The following is a 23,267-nucleotide window of genomic DNA, read 5'->3' on the forward strand; positions in this document are numbered from 1 at the left end:
AAACAGGTCAATATGCCCAGTAGCCTTGCTTCCTTGTGAACACAAGCTGTAAAGAACTATGCCCCAGCCAGGGTCTAACTGTTACTAAATTCCAGCCCCAAATGTGTCTGGCAGGGCTCTGGCCCAGTTCCGGATCCTTAAGGGGGCTACCTAGGGCCAACGGGGCCCAACAACAGCCTCGGGGAGGGGCGAACTTGGGGCCTCCCTCCGGCCTTCCGCCCTCCTCCCCGGGGGTTTACCTGGTCCTTCGGGCCTCCTCGGCCCTTGCGTCGTGCTGCAGGCATATAGGGGCGGGGCTCGGGCTCTCCTCGGAGCCCCCTCCCAGTAATGCAGGCCTCCGGGCAGTGTCCGGCGATAGCAGGGGTTGGCAGGGGCCTTCAAGGAAGCAGTGGAGGCCCCGCGCTTACAACGGACCGTTCCCGGGCCTCCCGAGGGCTCTTGGGGGCCGGGGACCAATCTGGGCAGGCCGAGGCGAAGGCGTGCCCGCAGCCGCCAATGGCAGTGCGGCCTGCGGGGGACGGCCTCAAGGCCCAATGGTTGAGCGGAGCTGGCGGGGGCATAGTCCAGGACGCGCCCCTGTCACATGATGGCGGTTCCCAGCTTCAGGGCCTAGCGCAGCCTACGCACTGTTCGCAGCGGCCTACCGGGGGGCCGCCGCGGGGACTCTACACGTTTGGGCCCGGCTGCGGCTGTGATTTCGGCCTCTAGGCGCACCGGATGGCGACGCCTCTCCCAGTCACTCTCCTGGGCCGGGCACGGCCCTCAACAACACAGCGGCGGCCTTCTCCTGGTACCGGGGGCCGCCGAGGGGGGCAGATGTCCGCAGTGTCGGCACTCCTCAGGGCATAGCACGCAGTCCGGGGCGCAGCGGTGACTTGGTGAGGACAGCGCAGTTAAGGGGCAGCGCTTCAGGGACGCACACAGCGCTTGGTCTTCGCAGCTGCTCGTTGGGCAGAGGAGCGCTGGGCCGGTTTAGCGTTCAAGGACACCCAGCGCTTGGAGGCACAACAAAGGGGCTCTGGAGCCACAACAGGTCGCAGATTACAGCGCTTCTCAGGACACTGCAGGTGAGCGCTTGAGGGGCAATTTAGGCAGTTTATGCAGTTTAAACTTGGCCATGCCACACGACCGTGGCAGGACAGCAAAGGGAATTAGGCAGGACAGCGCAGGGGCCCAGGTCAAGACAAAGGGGCGCAGAAGGGACACAGCCCAGTACCCGGTTGATCCCCAGTAGTCCTGTGGGCAGTCAAGGGTTCCTCTTGGCGCTTGTTGGTTCCTGCGCCCTTGAAAGGCAGTTGCTTGAAGAGGGGGGGGGTTGAGTTGGAGGCTGGAGGCAGGACAGTCTCAGCAGGTCACTGCAGGTGGTCCCTGGGTTCCCTTCCCGCCGGGCCAGATCAGTGGGCTAGATCAGTGTTCCTCACTCAGCTTGGAAGGCAGCACCTAAGCCCTGTCACTCCCAGTGGTATAGGTCCCTGTCTAGGCCCTACCGCCTACGTCTCCTGCGTAGGTTTCCCCCAGGTCAGTGATGCCCCAACTAACTAAAAAGTTTCCCTCCTTTTCTTATATATGCCCAGGTCAGGTGACCACACTGGCGGCAAAAGCAGACTCCTCCCCTATTCAGGAAGGTTCCAGGAGCTTCCCTACTCTAGCTATAGGAGAAAAAGGCGGGCTGGTGTTGCAACAATGTTTAAGGGTCCCACCAGCCAGTTCCTGGCAACTAGGGTGCTACTAAAAAGACCACTCTCCAGTAGCAGGCGCCTGTGGCAGCCATGTTGGAAGAAGACAGCACCTGCACCTTAGCATTGATTAGGAATGGGAAGGCGCTAGGAGACCTAAGGCCAACGAAAAAGAGGGTGAAAAAAATGAGGCAAGGGCGAAAAAAACAGGGAAAGACCACCCTAGGGCTGACGGGTCTAACACTTCCCTTAAAACCAATCCCACTATTTGCCTCCATAGGTTAAAATTGACTGTTGTTTCTTGTAAAAGTTTCTATGTGGAGTTTGAAAACCTAACGAAGTTCTTTAAAATTGTACTAACGAAAAAAACGATTTTACTTACCTGTTTACAGGAAATGTCCCAGTGTAGTATCCAGGTGTACTACACTGTGTAAGAAAAGTAATCTCAAAAGTAACTTACCAGTAATTTTCCTCAAAAACGGATACAAAGTATATGTACTGTATTCTGAAAAGCATTGCATTATCAGTAACACTACTGTAATCAAATCTAAGTACATTTACAAATGCAATTCAAATTGTATTTCAATCTGTATATTTACTGCAAAATACTTATTCCTTACCTGTGTCAGGTTTGCTTGGTTCTAGGAAATAAAATAACTAAAAAAATATTTTTATACAAAATCAATTGGTCTGAAATTCAGTCGTTGAGTGTGTGAAATCATTTGCTGACTGAGTGTGTACAATAAATGCTCAACACTGTCCTCTGATACTGCTCGACCTCACTACCACAATAGAGAATAAGGTGCTATCTAACTTTACCTCTGCCTACCTTTGGGGTTGTACTGGACTCTCGCACACTATACCTTACTTTGGTATAGTATATACAGAGCTAGCTTCCTACAAACACTAATGGTGATTTGCTGTTTTAATGTGTGCTGTAGAATACAGCACACATAGAAACAGCAAACACAAGGAGAAATTAGTAATTTATCCTTGTTGCCCCTGCTTAAGACCAGATTTTCCTCTGTCTTTTTTTGGCGCAGCCCCATATATTTGCCACCCTTGTAAATAGGGGGCAGCATAAAAAAGCAATGGGTATTACGGTGGGATCCCCACAGCAACACCTGTTGCCCGTCCCTTTGCCGCAGCACACTGCTGCGGTAAGGGGCATATTTACTAGGTGGCGTTAAGCCACATTAAGTGGCTTAACACCACCTTGTAAATATGGAGCAGGGCATTGCGCCTCAGGAATGTCATTAAAAGTGATGTTCATGTGGTACAGAGCCCTTGTAAATATGCCCCGTTTCATTATACCATTTGAGTAAACTTCTATTTTTGTTTCAGTATTCAGAAGAGGTATTGGCTGTTTTCAAAAGCTACAAGTTGGATGATACGCAGGCCTCCAGAAAGAAGTTGGAAGAGCTAAGAGCAGGAGGGGATCACGTCTACTTTGCAAAATTCCTGACCAGTGAAAAGGTAGTGCTTCAGTACCTACAGAAGAAAGTTCCATCTCACTTCTATGCTGTTGTAAAAGTATTATTATTATACTTGATTAGTAGTGCTTTAGAACTTGAGAGGCATACTCTAAACCTTTAAATTTGAAAGTATGAATACAAAGTAGGTGAAGAAGACTCTTGTTGCAGAGGTCAGGGATAGATTGCACTTTTCGACTCCAAAAGTTACTTGTCTTCTAAAAAAAATTTATGTTATGGAGTCCTAATGCAGACGTTAGTTTGAATGTAATTCTGTGAACTGTGAAAGGAGGCTTAATTAGCTCTTGTATCTGTAGGAAGCTACATAAACATTGAAAGTTGCATGTACTTGTAAATACAATATTGTTTTCAAGTATTTGTATACTATGTACGAAATGTGAATTCATGTAAAAATGTTATGTACAAAGTGAAGTGCATAATTTAATTGATTTATAAGTTAAAAAATCTTTTTTGAAAAGAGAAATAAACAAAGAATAGTTTGAATACAGTGTTTATATTGATGGTGTTTCACTCAAGTGTATAGTGCACAGCACAATCAAGTCCCAGTACTCGTTATAAACTAATTATGTGGTACAGCAAGTGTTGGCAGCCCTTGCTGTGCTGCAGGACCCTAGAGGATAAGATGAAGAAAGGAGTAAAAGGGGTGCACCCCTAACTAAATAATTAGTCACACATTCCTGTGTGCCATGTCTGCAATCCACTGCCTATTGTATAGGTAAGACACGCTTCTCGCTGGATGCACTATACCACTGGTGAGGGTAAAGTTGCATGAGCACTGTACCCCTACAGTGTCTGTCCATTCTTAGACATTGTAAGTGCAGTAAAGCCATAAAGAGTATATGGGCTGGGAGTTTGTCATTACGAACCCAACAGCACCCTAATGGCTTTACTGAATTCTGGGAGGTTTGGTAGCAAACTTCTCAGCATAATAAACCCACACTGATGCCTGTGTGGGATTTATTATAAAATACACTCAGAAGGCATCTTAGAGATGCCCCCTGAAAAACGACAAGCCTCTGGTGTATTATCTGATTGATAAACACCAGCCTGCCACCATAAGACATGTTTCTGGACCCCTGGGGTGGGAGCCTTCACTCCCTGAGTCCAGAAACAAAGACTTTCCTAGGTGGAGGTGTTCACAACTCCCCTAGGCCAGGAACAGCCATCTGTGGCAGGGGAGCTTCAAAGGTCTTGCTGCGTCTGTAATGCGACCTCCCGCCTCTCCTGCTATCAGGAGCAGGCCCTCTTTCTGCCTCCCCTCCTTTTCGGCCGGAGACCAGCAGGAAAAGTTAGAACAGCCCAGAAGGTGTCCCCACCTCTGGCAACCCCACCCCTCAGGGTTCTGCACCCTGGAGACGAGGACCTGTGTTGCACCTGCCTCCCCATGCCCTCCAACTCACCTGCCCAGCTGTTGTTCCTCCCGGAAGACTTCCTGGGCCGAGCCTGCAGCCAAAATCCAAAACCGATTGAAAACAGGACACCTGCTGCCAAAACCGCACTCTGCACCTGGCCGCCCGTGTGCCGCTGTGGATGCACCTTGTGTGCTAACTCGGATCCCCCTTTGCTCTGAGCAAAACCCTAGGAGCTTTGCTGCCACAGCCAAGTGGCTTGCCCATGAGCAGCCACCAACCGGAGGCCTCCATTGAATAACATTGGCCCTCAGCACTCTGCCAACGTACGCCCTAGTGCTGATGCGGGTGCTTTTTGAGTGCATCCTCTACCTTGGGGAGAACCCTGGTATCTAGGGATATCACACTGGGCAGAAAAAGTAACTTAAAATTCAGCTGAAAAGTAACTTGCAAAGTAATCTCAATAGTAACTGAAAAGTAATTCCAACTGGTTTATGAATGAGTGACTTACCTGTAACCAATCCAATTGCATTCAATTGCATTCAAACTGTATGTAACTGCATTACTCTCGCAAAGTACTATTACACTTACCTGTAACAGGCCTGGCTTGGTTCTAGAAATAAAATACAACAAAAAAATATGTTCAAGGCATGTGAGCTGTCGATCACATGCTGTTCATAGCTCACCATCTAATGTCGGGTCCGGATGTTTGCACTTTATTTTCCTTCGAAGAAGACTTTCCAGTCACGAGGTAGGTGACTCCTCCTTTCGGTGAAAGTGCGCATGGGCATCGACTCCATCGTTAGATTGTTTTTTTCTGCCATCGGGTTCGGATGTGTATTTCTGCACTCCGATCAGCACCGTTTCTCAGACCCTTTCGACAGGCAATCCACTACCCTTAAAGGTATTGTGATCGATCGTAGTTCCCCATTCGTTGCGTATCGTCTCACTTCATATAACTTTGTTTGGAAAACTTGTGGCGGGCTGTTCGGCCTACCCACGCTGACCGTGCCAGCAGTCAATGGAACAGAATCCCTTCAAGTTCTGTCCTGGGTGTCGTGCTAAATTTCCACGCACCAACTTGCATGAAGTGTGCAATATCTGCCTGTCCCCAGAACACGACAAGAAAGACTGCGATGAGTGCAGATCTTGTCGATCGAAAAAGACTTTGTGACCGTCTGGCTCGACGTCACGAGATGCAACACCAGAGCAGCTCTGCACCGAACATCTTCGGCGAAGATTCCGACACACAACATCAAGCTCAAGGAGCTGTGGAGGAAGAACATATCTCCTTTCCCGAAGTCGAGTCCAACATGGAAGAAGATGAGTAGGTACTCCTGGTCAATGTACGGTGAGTAAAGATCCCTTTGCCCCCTTAACAACCAAAGACAAAGGCTCCACCCCTTTCTCTGCCTTTGGCACAAGGTCGGCACCGCCAAAGAGTTTGACGCACCTCCCTTGGGCCCAGCTCCAAAATACAAAGAACCTTCTGGCTCGGGCTCGAGGCGACCACACTTCGGTTCCAAACCAACACATTCGGCACCGAAACCCAAATCTAAACATCTTTTGGTGGCAATTCCACTGTTGCCGATGGATCCACCTTTGACACCGAAAGGCTCGGAGCCGAAACCGGCAACTAAAGATAAAGAGTCTCGACCCAATGCCCCAACTTTGGATCCAAAGCAGAAAAAAACAGTGATCAACCCTGATACAGGATATATCCATGCCACTCTTCCAAAAAAAACGGAAAATACACCAGCAAGAGGACTACCACATTCCTCTCAAAAGGAAAGTGTGGGTACTAACCCTTCTCCCCTTACATTCCACCTACTTCCCGCACTGATTCCAATTTGCTTATTACACCATCAAATTCACCACTTTCACCTGAACCACAGGATGAAGGGGATGGGGATGAAGATCAGGATAGACCACAATACATTGACCCTTGTGAGGATTATCATACTGACCCAAACACAGATAATGACCCTGATTTGTATCCGTCCAGACCCTCCCCACCTGACGATAACATTGGGTACATTGAGCTCCTTAACAGGGCTGCTCAATATCACGGGGGAGCTGCATAATGAGACGTTAGAGGAGGATTTCCTCTTTGAGACCCTTAGTTCCTCTCAGAGAGCCATTCGTACATTGCCAATGCTAAAAGGCATGTTAAAACACACAGATGAGGTATTTAAAGATCCTGTGAAGGCAAGAATAATTACACCTAGGGTGGAGAAAAAATATAAACCTGCACCAACCGACCCTGCTTACATCAGAGGTCAGTTGCCCGTAGACTCTCTTGTGGTTTCCAATGCTCGCAAGAGAGCTAACTCACAAACCTCAGGTGAGGCTCCTCCTCCTGATGAGTCTAAGCTCATTGATGCCTCGGGCAAGAGAGTGGCTTCACAAGTAGCTAATCATTGGCGCATTGCCAACGCTTAAACCTTTTTGGCTCTCTATGATTGGGGGCATTACGATGAGTTGGTATAACTCATGCAATTTTTGCCTGACGGACACAAAACTAAGGCTAATGACCTTATCCAAGAAGGTAAACTCATCACTAATACGTCCATCAGGTGTGCCCTAGATGCTGCAGACATGGCAGCCCGTGCAGTAAACACCAGTGTACTCCTACGTAGGCGTGCTTGGTTAAGAATCTCAGGATTCAAGCCTGAGGTGCAAATCTCCATCCTCAACCAACCATCAATCAATCATTACATTTCTAAAGCGCGCTACATACCCGTGAGTGTCTCAAGGCGCTGGGGGGGGGGGCGCTACTGATCATAGAGCCAGGTCTTGAGGAGTCTTCAGAAGGCCAGAAGGTCCCGAGTCTGTCGAAGGTTGGTTGGGAGAGTGTTCCAGGTCTTGGCCGCGAGGTAGGAGAAGGATCTTCCGCCGGCAGTGGTTTTCCGGATACGAGGGACTGAGGCGAGGGCGATGTTGGCTGAGCGGAGGCTTCGGGAGGGGGTGTGGAAGCGGAGTCGGTTGTTGAGGTAGGGAGGTCCAGTGTAGTGAAGTTCTTTGTGTGCGTGGATGAGGAGCTTGAATGTGATCCTCTTGTTGACTGGGAGCCAGTGCAGGCCTCTCAGGTGGGGTGTGATGTGGCTGCGGCGGGGAACGTCGAAGTTTAGTCGAACTGAGGCGTTCTGGACTCGTTGTAGTCTTCTCAGGAGCTTGTTTGTTTGTTCCTGAGTAGAGGGCGTTATCGTAGTCTAGTCGGCTTGTGACGAGGGCCTGGGTGGCGGTCTTTCTCGTGTCGATAGGGATCCATTTGAAGATTCTGCGGAGCATTCGGAGGGTGTTGAAGCAGGACGTGGAGACGAAGTTGACTTGCCTGGAGAGGGTGGAGTCGAGGATAAACCCCCAGGTTGCATGCTTGGTCCGTGGGTTCCGGGGCTGTGCCTAGTGATGTGGGCCACCAGGAGTCGTCCCAGGCTGATGGGGCGGGTCCGAGGATGAGGACCTCTGTCTTGTCTGAGTTCAGGTTCAGTCTGCTGTCCTTCATACAGTCTGCTACGACCCTCATTCCTCTGTGGAGGTTGGCTTTGGCGGTGTGGGGGTCTTCGGTGAGGGATATGATTAGCTGGGTGTCTGCGTAGGAGATGATGTTAAGGTTATGTTGTCGTGCGACGTGGGCGAGAGGAGCCATGTAGATATTGAACAGCGTCGGGCTGAGGGAGGATCACTGCGGGACGCCGCAGATGATCTCGGTGGTTTTTGAGCGAAAGGGTGGGAGGTGGACGCTCTGGGTTCTGCCGGAGAGGAAGGATGTGGTCCAGGCTAGGGCCTTCTCTTGAATGCCGGCGTCCTGGAAGCGTGTTGATAGGGTGCGGTGGCAGACTGTGTCAAAGGCTGCTGATAGGTCCAGGAGGATGAGGGCGGCTGTTTCTCCTTTGTCCATCAAGGTCCTGATGCCGTCAGTGGCGGCGATGAGGGCAGTCTCGGTGCTGTGGTTGCTGCAAAAACCGGATTGGGAGGGGTCCAGGATATTGTCTTCAAGGTAGCGGGTTAGCTGTTTGTTGACTATCTTCTCTATTACTTTAGCCGGGAATGGGAGCAGGGAGATGGGCCGGAAGTTCTTGAGGTCCTTGGGGTCCGCTTTGGTCTTCTTCAGTAGGGCGTTGATCTCGGCATGCTTCCAGATTTCCGGGAAGGTGGCTGTCTCGAAGGAGCAGTTGATGATTTTCCGGAGGTGGAGCGCGATGGTAGTGCTGGCCTTGTTGAAGACGTGGTGAAGGCAGGGGTCCGATGGGGATCCGGAGTGGATGGAGTTCATGGTTTTGATGGGGTCTTCGTCGCTGATGCGGGACCAAGTGGTCAGGCGGCTGGTGCAGGTGGAAGTCTCGGTGGCGGTGGACTCGTGGTGGGTGCAGGGGGGTCGGAGCCGAAGCAGTTGTGGATGTCGGTGATCTTGCGGTGAAAGAAGGTGGCCAGGGAGTCGCACAGGTCTTGTGATGGTGGGATGTCGTTGGTGTTGGAGCTGGGGTTGGAGAGTTCTTTCACGATGCTGAAGAGCTCTTTGGTGTTGTGTGCGTTGTTGTCTAGGCGGTCCTTGAAGACGGTCCTGATGAGTTGGTGGTGTCTGCGGGTGGCGCTCTTAAGGGCTGTGTGGCTGTCTGGTGTTCGGTCGTGGAGCCATTTCTTCCCCAGCTTCCGACAGGTGTGCTTGGAGGTCCTGAGGTCTTCGGTGAACCAGGTGGCTTTTTTGTTGGTGTGGTTGGTTGTGGAGGTCTTGAGAGGGGCGAGGGTGTTGGTGCAGTCGTCGATCCACTGTGTGAGGTTGTTTGCGGCAGAGTCTGGGTCGGTGGGTGGTCTCTGGGCGAGGGTGATTGTTAGTTGGTCCTCTGTGACCTTGCCCCAGCAGCGGCGTGGCAGCTGTTGGGTGCGGTGGTATGTGGTGGGTTTCCTGAAGGTGAAGTCCAGCGTCCAGCATCTGTGGTCAGTCCAGTGGGGTTCGGTAGTGTGGTTGAAGGAGACGTGGGGGCTTGCGGAGAAGATGGGGTCCAGTCTGTGTCCGGCGGCATGGGTGGGTGTCGTCACGAGCTGTTTGAGTCCGAGGTTGTCGATAACCATTTGATAAGGAACGTCTCTTTGGTCCAGCGGTTGATACCTCGCTGAAAAAAATGAAGAAAGATACAGAGGTTCCAAAATCCATGGGGGCTTTGCAGTTACCTACTAATAGGGATTCCTTTTGCTGCTCCTTTTACAGGGATGGTTCCAAAAATGTATCCACCGAAAATCCCTCCTCCTATTACAAGGGCAACAACCAATCCCCCTCATCAAGAGGTTATTTCAGAGGCGGTTTTAGAGGAAATAACGGTAGGGAAGAGGCAGAGGCAACTCCACATTCACTTCCCCCACAAACAAACCGTAACTTCCCTCCGTTACCCCCCGATCATTCCACTCCTGTTGGGGACGTCTCTCTCAATTCCTACCTGTCTCGAATTCAATCACCTCAGACAAGTGGGTACAACAAATTATCCAATATGGTTACTGCCTGGAGCTTACAGAAACTCCCCCAAATATTCTTCCAAGATCACATGCAATGTCACCAGAGCATCTTACCCTGCTAAGGCAAGAGGTTCTCTCTCTTGGAAAAACACGCTATAGAGCCAGTCCCATAACAAAAAGCCTGGTGACCGGGATATACTCCCTGTACTTTTAATTCTCAAAAAGGACGGCTCTCTCAGGCCTATACTAGACCCGAGAGAGCTAAATGTATACATTCAGTCGGACCACTTTCACATAGTCCCACTCCAACAAGTGCTCCCACTCCTTCACCAAGGCAACTTTTCCAGTATTGAATCTTTCCTAGATTCACATGCTTGTATCTTCCCTGTCATCATGGTGGGAGTCTCACGGTAACCAAATGACCATAGCAGTATTAGAAAAGTGCATAGAAAAAGTCCCACAGGGAATCATATTATTTGGCAACCAAACCTCACTATTATTTGGTCCAAAACTCAGCCAATCATCTGTCAGCCCTGACATCACACTCCCCAGCAGAACCATCTCATACCTCAGATTTCCAACAGCCTTCGTGTGAGAAGGAGTGTCCCTGAGCTCTGCTCAGTTCTGTTCCTGTGTGAACTTTTCAGCTTTTCAACTGAAACTTCTTTCTACTGGATTTAAGGTCCTGTGTTACTTCTCTTACCTACTATGGCTGAAAGCTCTAAAAGAAGCATTTGCAATGTAATAGGTCTCGCATTTGCGAGAGTTTGAGCTGTTGGCATTGTAAACGCCAATGCCTTTTATTTACGTGTTGGTTTTTAAAACCTATATAAAAGGCATTGCCATGAACAATGGCAATAGCTTAAACTCTTGCAAATGCGAGAAAAGTCAAGCCAAACATTTACAAGTGCAACTAGACTGGGTGGGCAAGAGGCAAACACAAATGAGGGCAGAACAAGAAATACATGTAGTCATGTTCAGCCACTCCAAGAGGATTTTGGAGCAGGCCAAATGGGAATCGTTTTTGTTTTCTGAAAAGGTGAATAATAAAGTATACCCAAAATAGCAAGAATGGAACTAACTGGAGGAACAGCCACAAGTTAAAGAAGGTAGCAAACTAATACAGCTCGAAGGGAAGACAAAAATCAGGCAAATGTGCAAGAAAAAAAATGTGGCAGACTGACGAGATGAGGGATGGCTTTGGACCCAGTGTGCCTTAAAAGGCAAAACCAAATAAATCAGGATAAACGACGCAATTAAGAAGTAGGGAAGATGAAAGTGCTAACAGGGGGTAATGGCACCAGTCAATGCAATGAGGAAGCAATGGGCATTGCTAATTTGCTTTGATTGAGTGTTACAGCCAATCAGAATACAAGAACTGGACAGAGATCAGGAATACATCAGCAATGAAAGAAGGGAGAAAAGAAAAATATATAATGATTCGCCTTCTCAGAAAGTTAAAATGTAGAATTTAAATTGTGGAAACGTTGAGCCCAACAACAGTTTAGAGAGAAAGAGAAACCCAGATGTTATTGCTAATGGATTAACAAGTGCATAGGTAAGAATCACAGTATTTTGCTTGGGGTGGTTCAAGCATGGTCCAGCAAAACAAATCGGAGAGGAAATGGCACTTAAACATAAACAAGGAAAACACGTATTGGAGAAGCAGAGCCCGGGGGTAAGGCAAGCCCGGCAACGCATGGGAGGAGTGGCTGAAAATGCCAGGCAAGTCTGGAGAGATGAAGCAACTTCGCAACACACAAAATAAAGGATTGCTCCCTCACCAATAAAACCCGCATGCAAAGGCTATGCGGGGGCAACTGGTCTGACTAGGTTATAAGTATGGAAAAGGGAGGAACGGCAGCAACAACTGGGACAGAACCGATGATTATTTGGACAGCCTAGCCCAAGGCCCAGTGATGTACCACAAATAAGTACATTTAGTAAGGCCATTCTGGGAGAGAGAGCACGGAGTCTAGAGTAGTACGTGGGAACTGGTGGAAAAGCGCAAGAAACTGAAGAGTTCAAAGGAGGCTACAAAACAGTCATAACAGGGCGCGAGCTGCAGTGATTAGGCTTGATGACATGAGAGGTAAACACTTGTCGGAAGGGACTAGTTGCTGAGGAGGTCAATAACTTGATGAGGTGAAATTTAGTATGACAAAACAGTGAGGGAAGAACACAGTGTGCAGATGGAGATGCTAGGAGGGAGCACAAGAGAATACACCTGGGAATATAGGATAACAGCAAAGCATGTGCAAGGAAGGAAGCATGCACGCAAGACAAAACAGACAAAGAAAATGCATGAGGACACAAGGAGTGAGCATGCACAGTTCAAATGTGCTGGAGGACATGATAATAAGAGAGTGCACATTGAGATCACACAGAAGGGCTTCCAGATGTACCTAGGGGGGTGGGAGAGTGTTCATGAGACGGGAGAGCATGAAGAGAGGAGCAATACACAAGCAAAATAAAAAATAGCACTGAGAGGGCGGGATCCATAGGTAGAGATGCTAAGCAGATGCTTTGGATGAAGCAAATGAACAAGGAGAAATCGTCTAAAGGAAAGGGTGCATCCAGGACGACCGTGAACATAGGACAGAGGAGTGGGTATAAATACATATGTGGCAATGGATGACATGCACTAGAACCAAGACAGTCAGCAGAGAAGATGCATACAGTATAGATGCATTGGGCGGCATAGAAGGATGAAGACGAGGGCAACCTAAAGCCCATTTTGTTAGGTGACAGCAGCGCGGGGAAGGGTTGCACGGTCACACAGTGATAGAGTAGCGCATCATCCCCAGTCTGACTCTACGTGCAGCCTCAGCCCAGTCCCTCCTTTACCTGATCATCGAACCTGTTCATCACGGCCTGCACCCACTCCACCGGCTTGTGAGCCGCCATGTCCGGGCGCCCACCCGCCCTCCGGGCTGCTGTGGCCGCGCTTCCTGTCTGTGCTCAGCGCTATTCCGGGGGCCGCGGCTCTCTAAGCCGCCTCCTCCTCCTCCCTGCTGCTTGCTCTCCCCTCGGCAGCCATCACAGCAGAGCCACCATGACACCTGACAGGAAGCCTCAGCCTTTTGCACTCCACCGCCAGGGCGTATGCGCTTGAGGGGGATGAAAGGAGGGGGGGCTTTCATTCATGAAAAGGAGAAAGCAGAACTTGATGATGTCATAGCTCATGCCTGGGTGCAAGGGATCGAGGAGGGGTTGACAGCACACCCTGCACAGACCCTATATCTCACACACGCATGCGCCCCATCCCGGGACTGAACCCGTCATGTGCACACTCACACAATACACATCATCAACCTGCACAGGACGTAAATCATGTACTCCGAACCAGACAGTAACAATCTTATGCTCATAGCACCTATATACACTATCACCCTACCCTAAAACATACATGCACGAACTCTACACCATACCATGCACGGCCTTTACACTACTTTGAAACATTATACGGCACCCAAACATATGCAAAAAAGCAGTGAGCGTGCACATCCCGAAACCGGAAGTTCGGGAGCGTCACACCTGTCTTGGGGCGGGACTTCCGTCTTCTGCGAGAAGCCCGCGCCCACGGAGTGGATTGCCCAGAGGAGCAGTGGTGACGCGGGACTCCCATGCCTGAGGGAGAGCCCCGCGGTGGCAGCAGAAGTCAGGAGTGGCGGCTGAGGCCGCTGATGCGGTAAGTGGGCCTTAGTTGTGGGGGTGCGTGGGGCGGCGGCGTGTGTGTATGTGTGTCTGTGTGTGTTTGCTTGGGGGGGTGTCAGCTGTATGTGTGTCCTGTGTATGTGCGTGTGTGTGCGTGTGTGCGCATGCATGTGTGTGCGTCTGTCTGTGTGTGTATGTGCGTGTGTGCGTGCCTTCGGCTGCCCTGAGTAACGCTGTGTGTGTGTGTGTGCGCGCGTCGTTTATACGTAAGCGCGTCCACGGACCCTAATCGGCTCGTGCACCGGTCTGTACCACTTGGGAGGCAAAACAACAACAATAGGTCTCGCTGGCGACAGTGCTTTCGCGCTGCAACGCCAAGCAAGACCTAAAGAGGCTTTTCAGGCCCTGCAGATCCTGTGGAAAACCTAGACAATATTCTGAGGATCCACATAAGGACTGTTTGTATTGCCTCCACCCTAAACATGTGCCAAAGGACTGCAAGCACTGTAGAACCTTTTCGGCAAAAACGAGAGACAGGGAGGCACGTTTATTATTGTGGCTTCAAAAGAAGAAAGCCACTTCAGATACAGACTCTGAGGAAGAGGTTAATACTCAATCATCCAAGAAGAGGAAGTCTTCTGCTCCAGAGGAAAAAATAGATCCAAAAAAGCAAAAGATCAAAGACAAAGAAGCCTCTTCATCTTCACTTCCTCAAACTCCCTTAAAGAAGTCATCTGTATCAAGGGAGGAGTCTTCTGCTCCTTCTTCTAAAGTAGGAGTGTCATCGGCTTTGACTCCTGTGAAAAAGTCGACAACGACTTCGTCGACACTACAATATCGATGCTGACAGCTACGTCGACGACGAAAACAACATAGTCGAAGAAAGGTTCGTCGACGATCCCATCGACTGGAAGAACAGCGTTTATGCCGGCAAACGCGTCGACGACGACCTCGTTGACATCTTTGATGACGGCACCGTTGGCGACGAAGACTTTGTCGACGACAATTCGTATTTCATCGTCGATGGGAACAACGACGACGGGAGCACTGTCGACGACATCCTTTAAGTCCAACGAAGACAAAGTCGTGGGTAACTTTGAAGTCCTTTCCACCGTCGACGGGCTCGTCGGCGGCGAAGAAATCTATGGATTTTACAACCTGGACTAGATTTCCTCGCTACCACCATCAAATCTGCTGGATTTGCAGGATGACGAGTCGACAGGAGTGGCTTATAGTCCTTCCCAGCTTCAGGTAAAGTCAAGACACTGACGATGACGAGTATCAGGAAGTTCAGGAAATGTTTTCTTTCCAGGATCGTCCAGTGACTGAATCAAAGAGATATGAATCTTTTCAGCAGTCATATGATTATGAGGAGGAGAGGAAGATGTACAGCAGGAGGTGAGAGAGGAGTCTGTCTCTATGCCAATTTCTCTTGTGACTGATCTACCTCACATGATTATAGACTACTATTGTTGTTTTCCAGAAGCTAATGCTCCAGCCTCAAATCCTGCAGCAAGTCCAGCTCAAGTAGCTCAACCTCCACCTCCACCTTCAGTTCAGAAGATTCGATCTCCCCCAATTATTACAATTAGAGATGATTTGGCGGACAGTGACGGAGATCCACCGGAAGAAGAAGAACTTCTTCAGGAAAGTCCAGTTGGGATAGAATGGGATCAATATATTATTCCTACTACGCCGTCTCCATCGCCGTCTCCAGTAAATTCTCCTCCTCAGGATATTGGGGGAGTCCATGATATTAAGGAAAAAGCCTCGAAAAAGATTTGAACTCCCGCTTCCAGCAGACGAAACTGAATGTTTTTTATTCGATTTCAAGGAAGAGTCAAGAAAATCTATCCGAGCAATCCCTATTATCTAGTTCATTTGGGAAGAGGGATTGAAACTTATGAAAAATCCGGCCCTGGTCTCCGCCTCGGTGCATAGGATAGAGAAAAAGTGTCGGGCACCAGAATCCTCTCCAGCATGTTTAATTGGGCATCCACGGCCAGAGTCCGTGGTAATGCAGGCCGCACAACGCAATGCAAAAAATCCAGTTTCAACATCTGCAGCCCCTCCAGACAAAGAGGGAAGAAGAATGGATGGTGCGGGAAAGCGCTTTGCCATGATGGCAGCAGCCTCCATTAGAGCCGCAAATGCATTAGCCCTCATCAGTAGGTACAATCGGCAAATGGGGTCAGATATAGCACCATTGTTGTTGCATCTGCCGGAGGATAAAAAGGAAGAGGCAGCCGCCATAATAGAGGATGGATCCAGAGCGGCATCTGAATCTATAGATATTGCCATGGATATATCTTCTATTTCATTTAGACAACTAGCAGCCGCAGTAGCACTGCGAAGACAGGGATGGCTTAATGCCACTTCGTTTAGACCAGAAGTCCAAGCAAAAATAATTGACATGCCGTTCGACGGAGAAAATCTCTTCGGAAAGCACATCGATGAGGCCCTTTAAGGCATTATGGCTATGCTGCAAAAACGGCTATGTAACAAAAATGGCCCCCAGGCACCCAAAACTGGCCCCCACCTGTGCGGTGCACCGGGGAATTGCCCGGTGCCCGCTACGGCCAGTCCCGCCCTGACTGCAAGAGGTAAATCTCAACAACATAATAGACGACAGTGACTCCATCAAAGCGCCCGCCACTTGTTCAAGCTTCAAAAAGCATTACCTTTCTCTGTTTTATCAAGAATGGATGTCAACAACAACAGACAGATGGGTACTGGACATAATTCAGCAGGGTCATACCCTAGAATTTATACAGAAGCCTCCAAATTGACCTCCGGTTCTCAGAAAGCAACGACACCTGTCCGCACTCAATCTCTTGCAAAAAGAGGCAATAGAGGAAGTGCCATGTCATCAACAAGGGAAAGGCTTTTATTTGCATTTCTTTCTAATAAAGAAGAAACAAATGGGGAAATGGAGACAGGTAATGGACCTGAGAATTTGAACAAATTCATCAAAAAGATATCTTTTCGTATGCTATCCCTGCAAGAAATACTTCATCTTCTCTGCAGAGGAGACTCCATGACCTCTTAGATGCTTATTTTCACATCCCGATTCATATAAATCGAAGAAAATGTCTGCGCTTCATGGTGGCAGGGCGACACTACCAATTCAAAGTCTTACCATTCGGCCTGAAGTCGACCCTAAGGGTTTTTACAAAGTTTAAGACGCCAGTGGCAGCTCACTTAAGACTTCATGGTCACCAAATCTTTCCATATCTAGATGATTGGCTCATAAAAGGCACTTCTTTTCAGGAAACCTAGCACTCTCTACAGTGTTGCATGGATATCTTCAGTCGTCTGGGTCTGAGAGTCAATCTGGAAAAGTCACTTCTCATCCCATCTCAGTCTCTTCAATTTCTGGGAGCCATGCTCCGCACAAGGGAAGCAAAAGCTTATCCATCAGAGGAACGTGTTCAGAAGATAATAAATCTGGCATCTCATCTGCAGACAAGAAAGTACACTTTGGTGAGAATGTACAAGTCATTATTGGGGATTATGTTTTCTTGTATCCCCTTACTTCCCAATTGGAGACTACAGAGGAGGCCTCTCCAAGAGATTCCGGACAAACAATAGATTCAATCCCAAGGGTCCTTCGAAGATTGAGTGACTATCTCTCCTCAGATAAAAAAGGCCGTCATGGTGGAAAATCAGAAAACATTTAACAAGAGGTCTGCTCTTTGAACCTCAATGTCACAGTTATATTATGATGACGGAAGCATCTCTTCAAGGTTGGGGGGCACATCTTCAAGACCTCGAAATTCAGGGTCATTGGTCAGAATGCGAAACTCATCTTCACATCAACCTGCTGGAGCTAAAAGCAGTGTTCTTGGGATTACAGGCATTTCTACCCAAAATCAGAGATTCCACTGTACTAGTCAGGACAGAAAGTACAACGACCATGTTTTACCTATTGAAACAGGGAAGTCAAAACTTCTCTCAAAACAAGCGCAAGAGATTTAGAGGTGGCTACTGCTCCACAACATCTCGCTTCAAGTTCAGCACATTCCGGGTGTGGATAACACAAGAGCAGATACCCTCAGCAGATCAATCATTGTTTCTTACAAAGTGGGAATTAGATCAAGGTCAACTTCTCAAAGTCTTTCGCCTATGGGGAACCCCATCTCTGGATCTGTTTGCGAACCTTCACAACTCAAAATGCAAATACTTCGCAAGCAGGTTTCATCAGAAAGGATCGTGGGGTAATGCACATCAAATGTGCTGGACAGGGATGTTCGCGTATGCATTCCCTCTGATATCGAGAGTAATACGGAAAATGAAATCAGAACTGTGCCACTTAATCCTCATAGCTCCAGTGTGGCCGAGACAAGCTTGGTTCTCAGATCTCCTCAAGCTGTCTGCGACACCCAGGATTCAATTCCCATTCTCACAGAACCTGATCTCCATGAATGAAGGTCAAATTCTCCGTCCAAATTTGAAATCGCTCAATTTGTCATCATGGAACCTCAAGAGCATGAATTCCAATATTTAAATATTTCTCAGGAAAGCCGGGATATTCTCTCAAGATCCCGGACAATTTCTACGAACAAGACTTGTACGGCTAAATGGAAGAGATTTTGTCAATGGTGCGCATCTCAAAGTCTACATCCCTTTAATACCTCTTCAGAACAAATTCTGCCATATCTTTTGCATTTGGCTAAAGCGGGCCTTTCAGATGCATCTATAAAAGTGCATTTGGCAGCTTTCTCAAGATATAGAAGAAATCCTAACCATCCATCTCTCTGGTCTCAAAGAGTGATAAAAGAATTTATCAAAGGACTTTTCAGGGTGTTTCCCCCGGTTCACTGTCCAATAGTCTCTTAGCAGCTAAATACGGTTCTTGCACAGCTCATGAAACCGCCCTTTGAACCGGTACATAAAGCAGATTTACCGTTTCTTTCATGAAAAACAGCCTTGCTAATAGCTCTCACTTTAGCAAGGAGAGTCAGCGAAATTCAGGCTTTCTCGATTTCAGAACCTTTTCTCCAATTCCGACCAGATAAGGTTATCTTGAGAACAAATCCGAAGTTCATTCCTAAGGTTCCCTCCATTTTTCATCTCAACAAGCCTGTGGTATTACCTACATTCTTTAGAGATCCTTCTTCGTCTGCGGAAAGGGCTTTACATTCCCTGGACATCAAACGATGTTTGAAGTTCTGCATTGACAGAACGAAGTCCTTCAGGAAAACAAACCAACTTTTTGTGGCCTTTTCTGGTCCAAGAAAAGGTTTGACGCTATCCAGATCAAGTATTTCTAGATAAATTTCTTTGGCTATCTCTGTGTCATGACAAAGCTGGTAAACCTCTACAATCCAGAGTAGATGCGCATTCCACCAGAAAGATTGCAACTTCTGCTGCCCTATTTGCAGGAGTGTCTCTGCCAGACATTTGCAGGGCAGCAACATGGAAAGATGTGTACACTTTTACTAGACATTGACTAGACACAGCATGGAGAGAAGATACAGCAGTGGGACAAGCAGTTCTACGCCATTTATTTCATTAAGGTATTTGTGTATGTCACACCATCCTTGTGACAGAGTGACACCTCCTTTCAGTGTAATGTAACCCTTGAAACACATTTTCAAAATTCTTTTTTCAAAAAAATAGATACCCATACCAGTTACAACAACCAATTCAGTAATACCACCATCTATATACACATCCACTCATTCACCAACAGTTCTATATAGTCACTCATACATATATTCACTCATCATATGTAGGGAAACACCTATACATCCTGTTACACACCGACAGTCATCCAAAAGTTACTCACACATATAATCACACATGCAAATAAACTATTGAACATCCATTTATTTGCATATACTGCTATACACACACTACCACCTTACTTCTAAGGAAACTTACACATACTTACTCTCTTAAACAATCACTTATAGAAACACATACTTATTTAAACAAGAACTCTTTCAATCTCTCTCTCTCACATATACTCACTTATATACATCAATACTCACATATACTATATTAAAACATATGTAGTTACTGATAAAGACACTAGTGAGACAGTCATTCACTCACTAACACACACATATACACACTCATCCACCCATACAGTCCTGCACATATGCTGTCTTCAAAACACATACAAACAGTGAGTCAGTGATGCATCTATGTGCTAAGTAACACCCCCCCCACCAAACCATACAGACACTCATACTAAAAAAACATCTAATAACCCATATACACACACATGTAGCTACTCACCAACCCATGCAGCCACTTATACACAAAGTGAAACACTGATACAAACATTTAAATATTAAAACAATACTCGCTAATATATGTATTCACTAAGATACACTTAATAAGCCAGTTAACCAATCAATTTTTTGTTTTTAACATTCATTAAGACACTTATTTAAACATTTAATCTTCCATCGACCTTTACATATACATATATAAAACGTATTTATTTTTCAGAAAGACACACATTCACTGGATGGTGTCATGAGTGATGTCATGAGTGATGTCACTGACCATGTCATGAGTGATGTAATATGTGACGTCATCAGCAGTGCATTGCAGGCGCGCAAGTTATAGTGAGTCCAACTAACTAGAACGTGGGAATTTCAATGGTTTTATGTGAGTAAAATTTCCAGCTAACTATAACTGGTGTGAAACCTATGGTTTTTTAAATGGTAATTCCTAACTATAACTGGTGTGAAACCTTTGGTTTTTTCAGTGAATTTCATAGGTTTTTTAAATGCTAATTCCTAACTATAACTGGTGTGAAACCTATGGTCTTTTTCTGTGAATTTCAAAGGTTTTTTAATAGCAAATTTCTATAGGTATGAAATGTAATATTTTTTATAATGAATCCTATATTGTATATTTATGTAATACTATTTTTTTATGTATACATGTTTTTTTTTTTTTTTTGCTCCGGAGCGCTCCCGGTGCGCGTCCCGGTGAGTGCAACAGTAAGCGCAGTCTTGCGGCGCGCCCCAGGGCGCGTACCGGTGAGCGTCCCATTAGCGCTATTGCCGCGAACGAAAACATCATCCTGACGTATCGCGTAGCCGCGTCCGCGTGATACGCACGGTGTAAACGCACCCGGAAGCACTCGAGCGCATACGATCGTGCAACGTAAGCATCCGACTCGCTTACGCGACGCACCCCTGTGCGCGCCCTGGGGCGCGTAGCGTAAGCGCGTCGGGTCATGTGACCTAAAATAACACTTTTTATTGGTTCAAGACAGTTTTGGTTTACAAATGATGAAAGCCCTGGTCATGTGACCTGAAAATAACACTTTTCATTGGTTCAGGACAGTTTTTTTTTCCTAATGATGAAAGCCCCCACCTTTTTTCCTCATTCTCACTTTGTACTTTGAGTGAAGAGGACCTGTTGATAGACCTCTCTGTACCTTTTTGGACTGAAAAATGGCTTCAGTAGCAGCAGCAGCAGGAGCATCTCAGCCACCACCACCACCAAGAGGACCACCACAGTGGAGGAGGAGGAGGAGGAGGAGTTCCTGCCAGAAGACAATAGGCCAAAGCAGCACATTATCTGGGAGTTTGTTTCCATCCCAAAGGACCAAAAAAAAGTGAATGCGCCAAGGGTTACATGCCTAATCTGTGGCATTGAACTTTCAAGGGGGAACCCTAACAAGAAATACTCTTTTGGCAATAACACCATGATTCGCCACATGCAACGCCGGCATCCTAACAACTATGCTGCGGCAGAGGTCCGAGACCTGGCCAGAAACCCTCCCCAATCTTCACCCAGCACCTCCAAAAGAAAGCAACCCACTCCATCGGGACCAGAGACAAGGGAGATGGTCCCAAACATACAACCCCAGTTTGGGGAATACAAAATCAGTTGTATTTTTTGTGGTAAAACAATTACCTATGGTGAGCAAAGCATAAAGCTCATCAACCGTGCTGATGACAACCACAATTGCCCCAAAAAACCTTAATTTTTTCCTCATTTATTTTTTGCTCCAGTTGAGCTGTTTACAATTCCCTGTTTTTTGTTTCTCCCCATAAAAATAACAAAAAAATATAAAATTGTTCATAAAAGCCAAAAAAAGTACAAAATGTTCAAAAAAACATTAAAAAAATATAAAACAACAAAAAGAAGAAAAAAACTGTTCTTTTTAGAACTACCTCCAATTTATAAAAAAAAGGCTACATTTTTAAAAAACTCTGTCATTCTTTTTCCCCATGGTACGCTCCCCGGTGCGCGTACCCGGCGCTCCCCCCGCACAGATCGAACCTAGAGGGTCCGGGGGGTCTACTCTGCCCCCTTTTGGTCATTTCCCCCTTTGTTTTTGCCACCTCTTGTGTCTCGATCCTACCGAGACACAAGATGGCGGCCGCTCCGGACTGTTTGGAATGTTGACAGACACCCAAGAGCCACTTCATCTGGGAGCTCTAAATGTGTCAATGCGAATAAGATGAATACACTGACCCTTGCATGCTGATATATGCTTTCCATACTTCACCTATCACACTGACTGACTGACATTGTGAAAAAAGCCCATGAGGATGGAACAATAGACGGAGAACTAGGAAATATCTGATAAAAGAATATCCTAAAAGTCCCACCATACAAATGACACCGAAGATCCATAAAAGCTTGGAGGACCCCCCGTTTAGACCGATTGTGTCGACGAGATCAATACATGAACCAATTGGGAAGTTTCTAGACAGATATATGCAACCAACAGTCAAAAAGCTGAGAAGCTATGTGAAAGACACTACTGATTTCTTGTCTAAACTCACACAAATCACCATGGAGGAGAATGAACATCTGATACTGTGTACTGCGGATGTCAAATCCCTATACACATCAATTCCCCACGATGGGGGAATTGAAGCAATGGAAAGGGCTATCATGGAAAGTGACATTGAACCGGGAATGCAAAAACTACTGATGGAGCTTATGATTTTTACCCTCTACCAAAGCTACTTTGAATATGACAATACAAGTTACCTACAACTATCCGGTACTTCAATGGGGAACTGTGCCGCGCCTATGTACGCTAATATATTCATGGGACAATATGAGGAAATGAACATTTATGACAACCCAAATTGGACTAACAACTTGAAACTATATGTACGCTATATTGATGACTTATTCATCATTTGGACGAACACCAAAGAAAAACTACAAGAATCATTACAAACATTAAACAAGACTAAAGATCGCATACAATTCACTTGGGAAATAGACGATAACTCCATTACTTTCCTTGATGTAAAAATCACCCTTACAGCATCAGGTTTTGAGACCGACTTACACCGAAAAAAGACAGACAGGAACAATACCCTGCATTACTCCAGTTTCCATCAATCATCATTGAAGAACCACTTACCTTTTTCTCAGATGTTGCGAGTAAAGAGAGTAGTATCGAATGACATTCTAACTCAGGAACGACTAGAAGAAATGGGAAAAAGATTCATAGACAGAGGATATCCAAACAGCCTAATTGAACAAGCCAAAACACGAACATCTTTGATCCGGAGAGAACAACTCCTGGCTAGAACGCACAAATCCAAAGAACAAAGGATGGTCCTGGTATCAAACTTTTCCACCATGAGCGCAACATATAAAAAAATCATTCTAAAATACTGGCCGATCTTAAGTACAGAACC

General features: G+C 47.0%; 1 protein-coding gene across 2 annotated transcripts in view; it reads left to right on the top strand.

Moving 5' to 3' along the window:
* The window catches only part of THOC1 (THO complex subunit 1), a 449,280-nt gene that overhangs the window by 209,018 nt on the left and 216,995 nt on the right, over positions 1–23,267 (top strand). For both annotated transcript variants that reach the window (XM_086965617.1, XM_086965619.1), the window contains exon 11: positions 3,021–3,152. In XM_086965617.1, coding sequence (XP_086821743.1) covers positions 3,021–3,152 — 132 coding nt within the window. The remainder of the gene's footprint in view (positions 1–3,020; positions 3,153–23,267) is intronic.

Source organism: Lissotriton vulgaris, chromosome 4_1 (genome assembly GCF_964263255.1).
Source record: "Lissotriton vulgaris chromosome 4_1, aLisVul1.2, whole genome shotgun sequence".
Taxonomy (NCBI): domain Eukaryota; kingdom Metazoa; phylum Chordata; class Amphibia; order Caudata; family Salamandridae; genus Lissotriton; species Lissotriton vulgaris.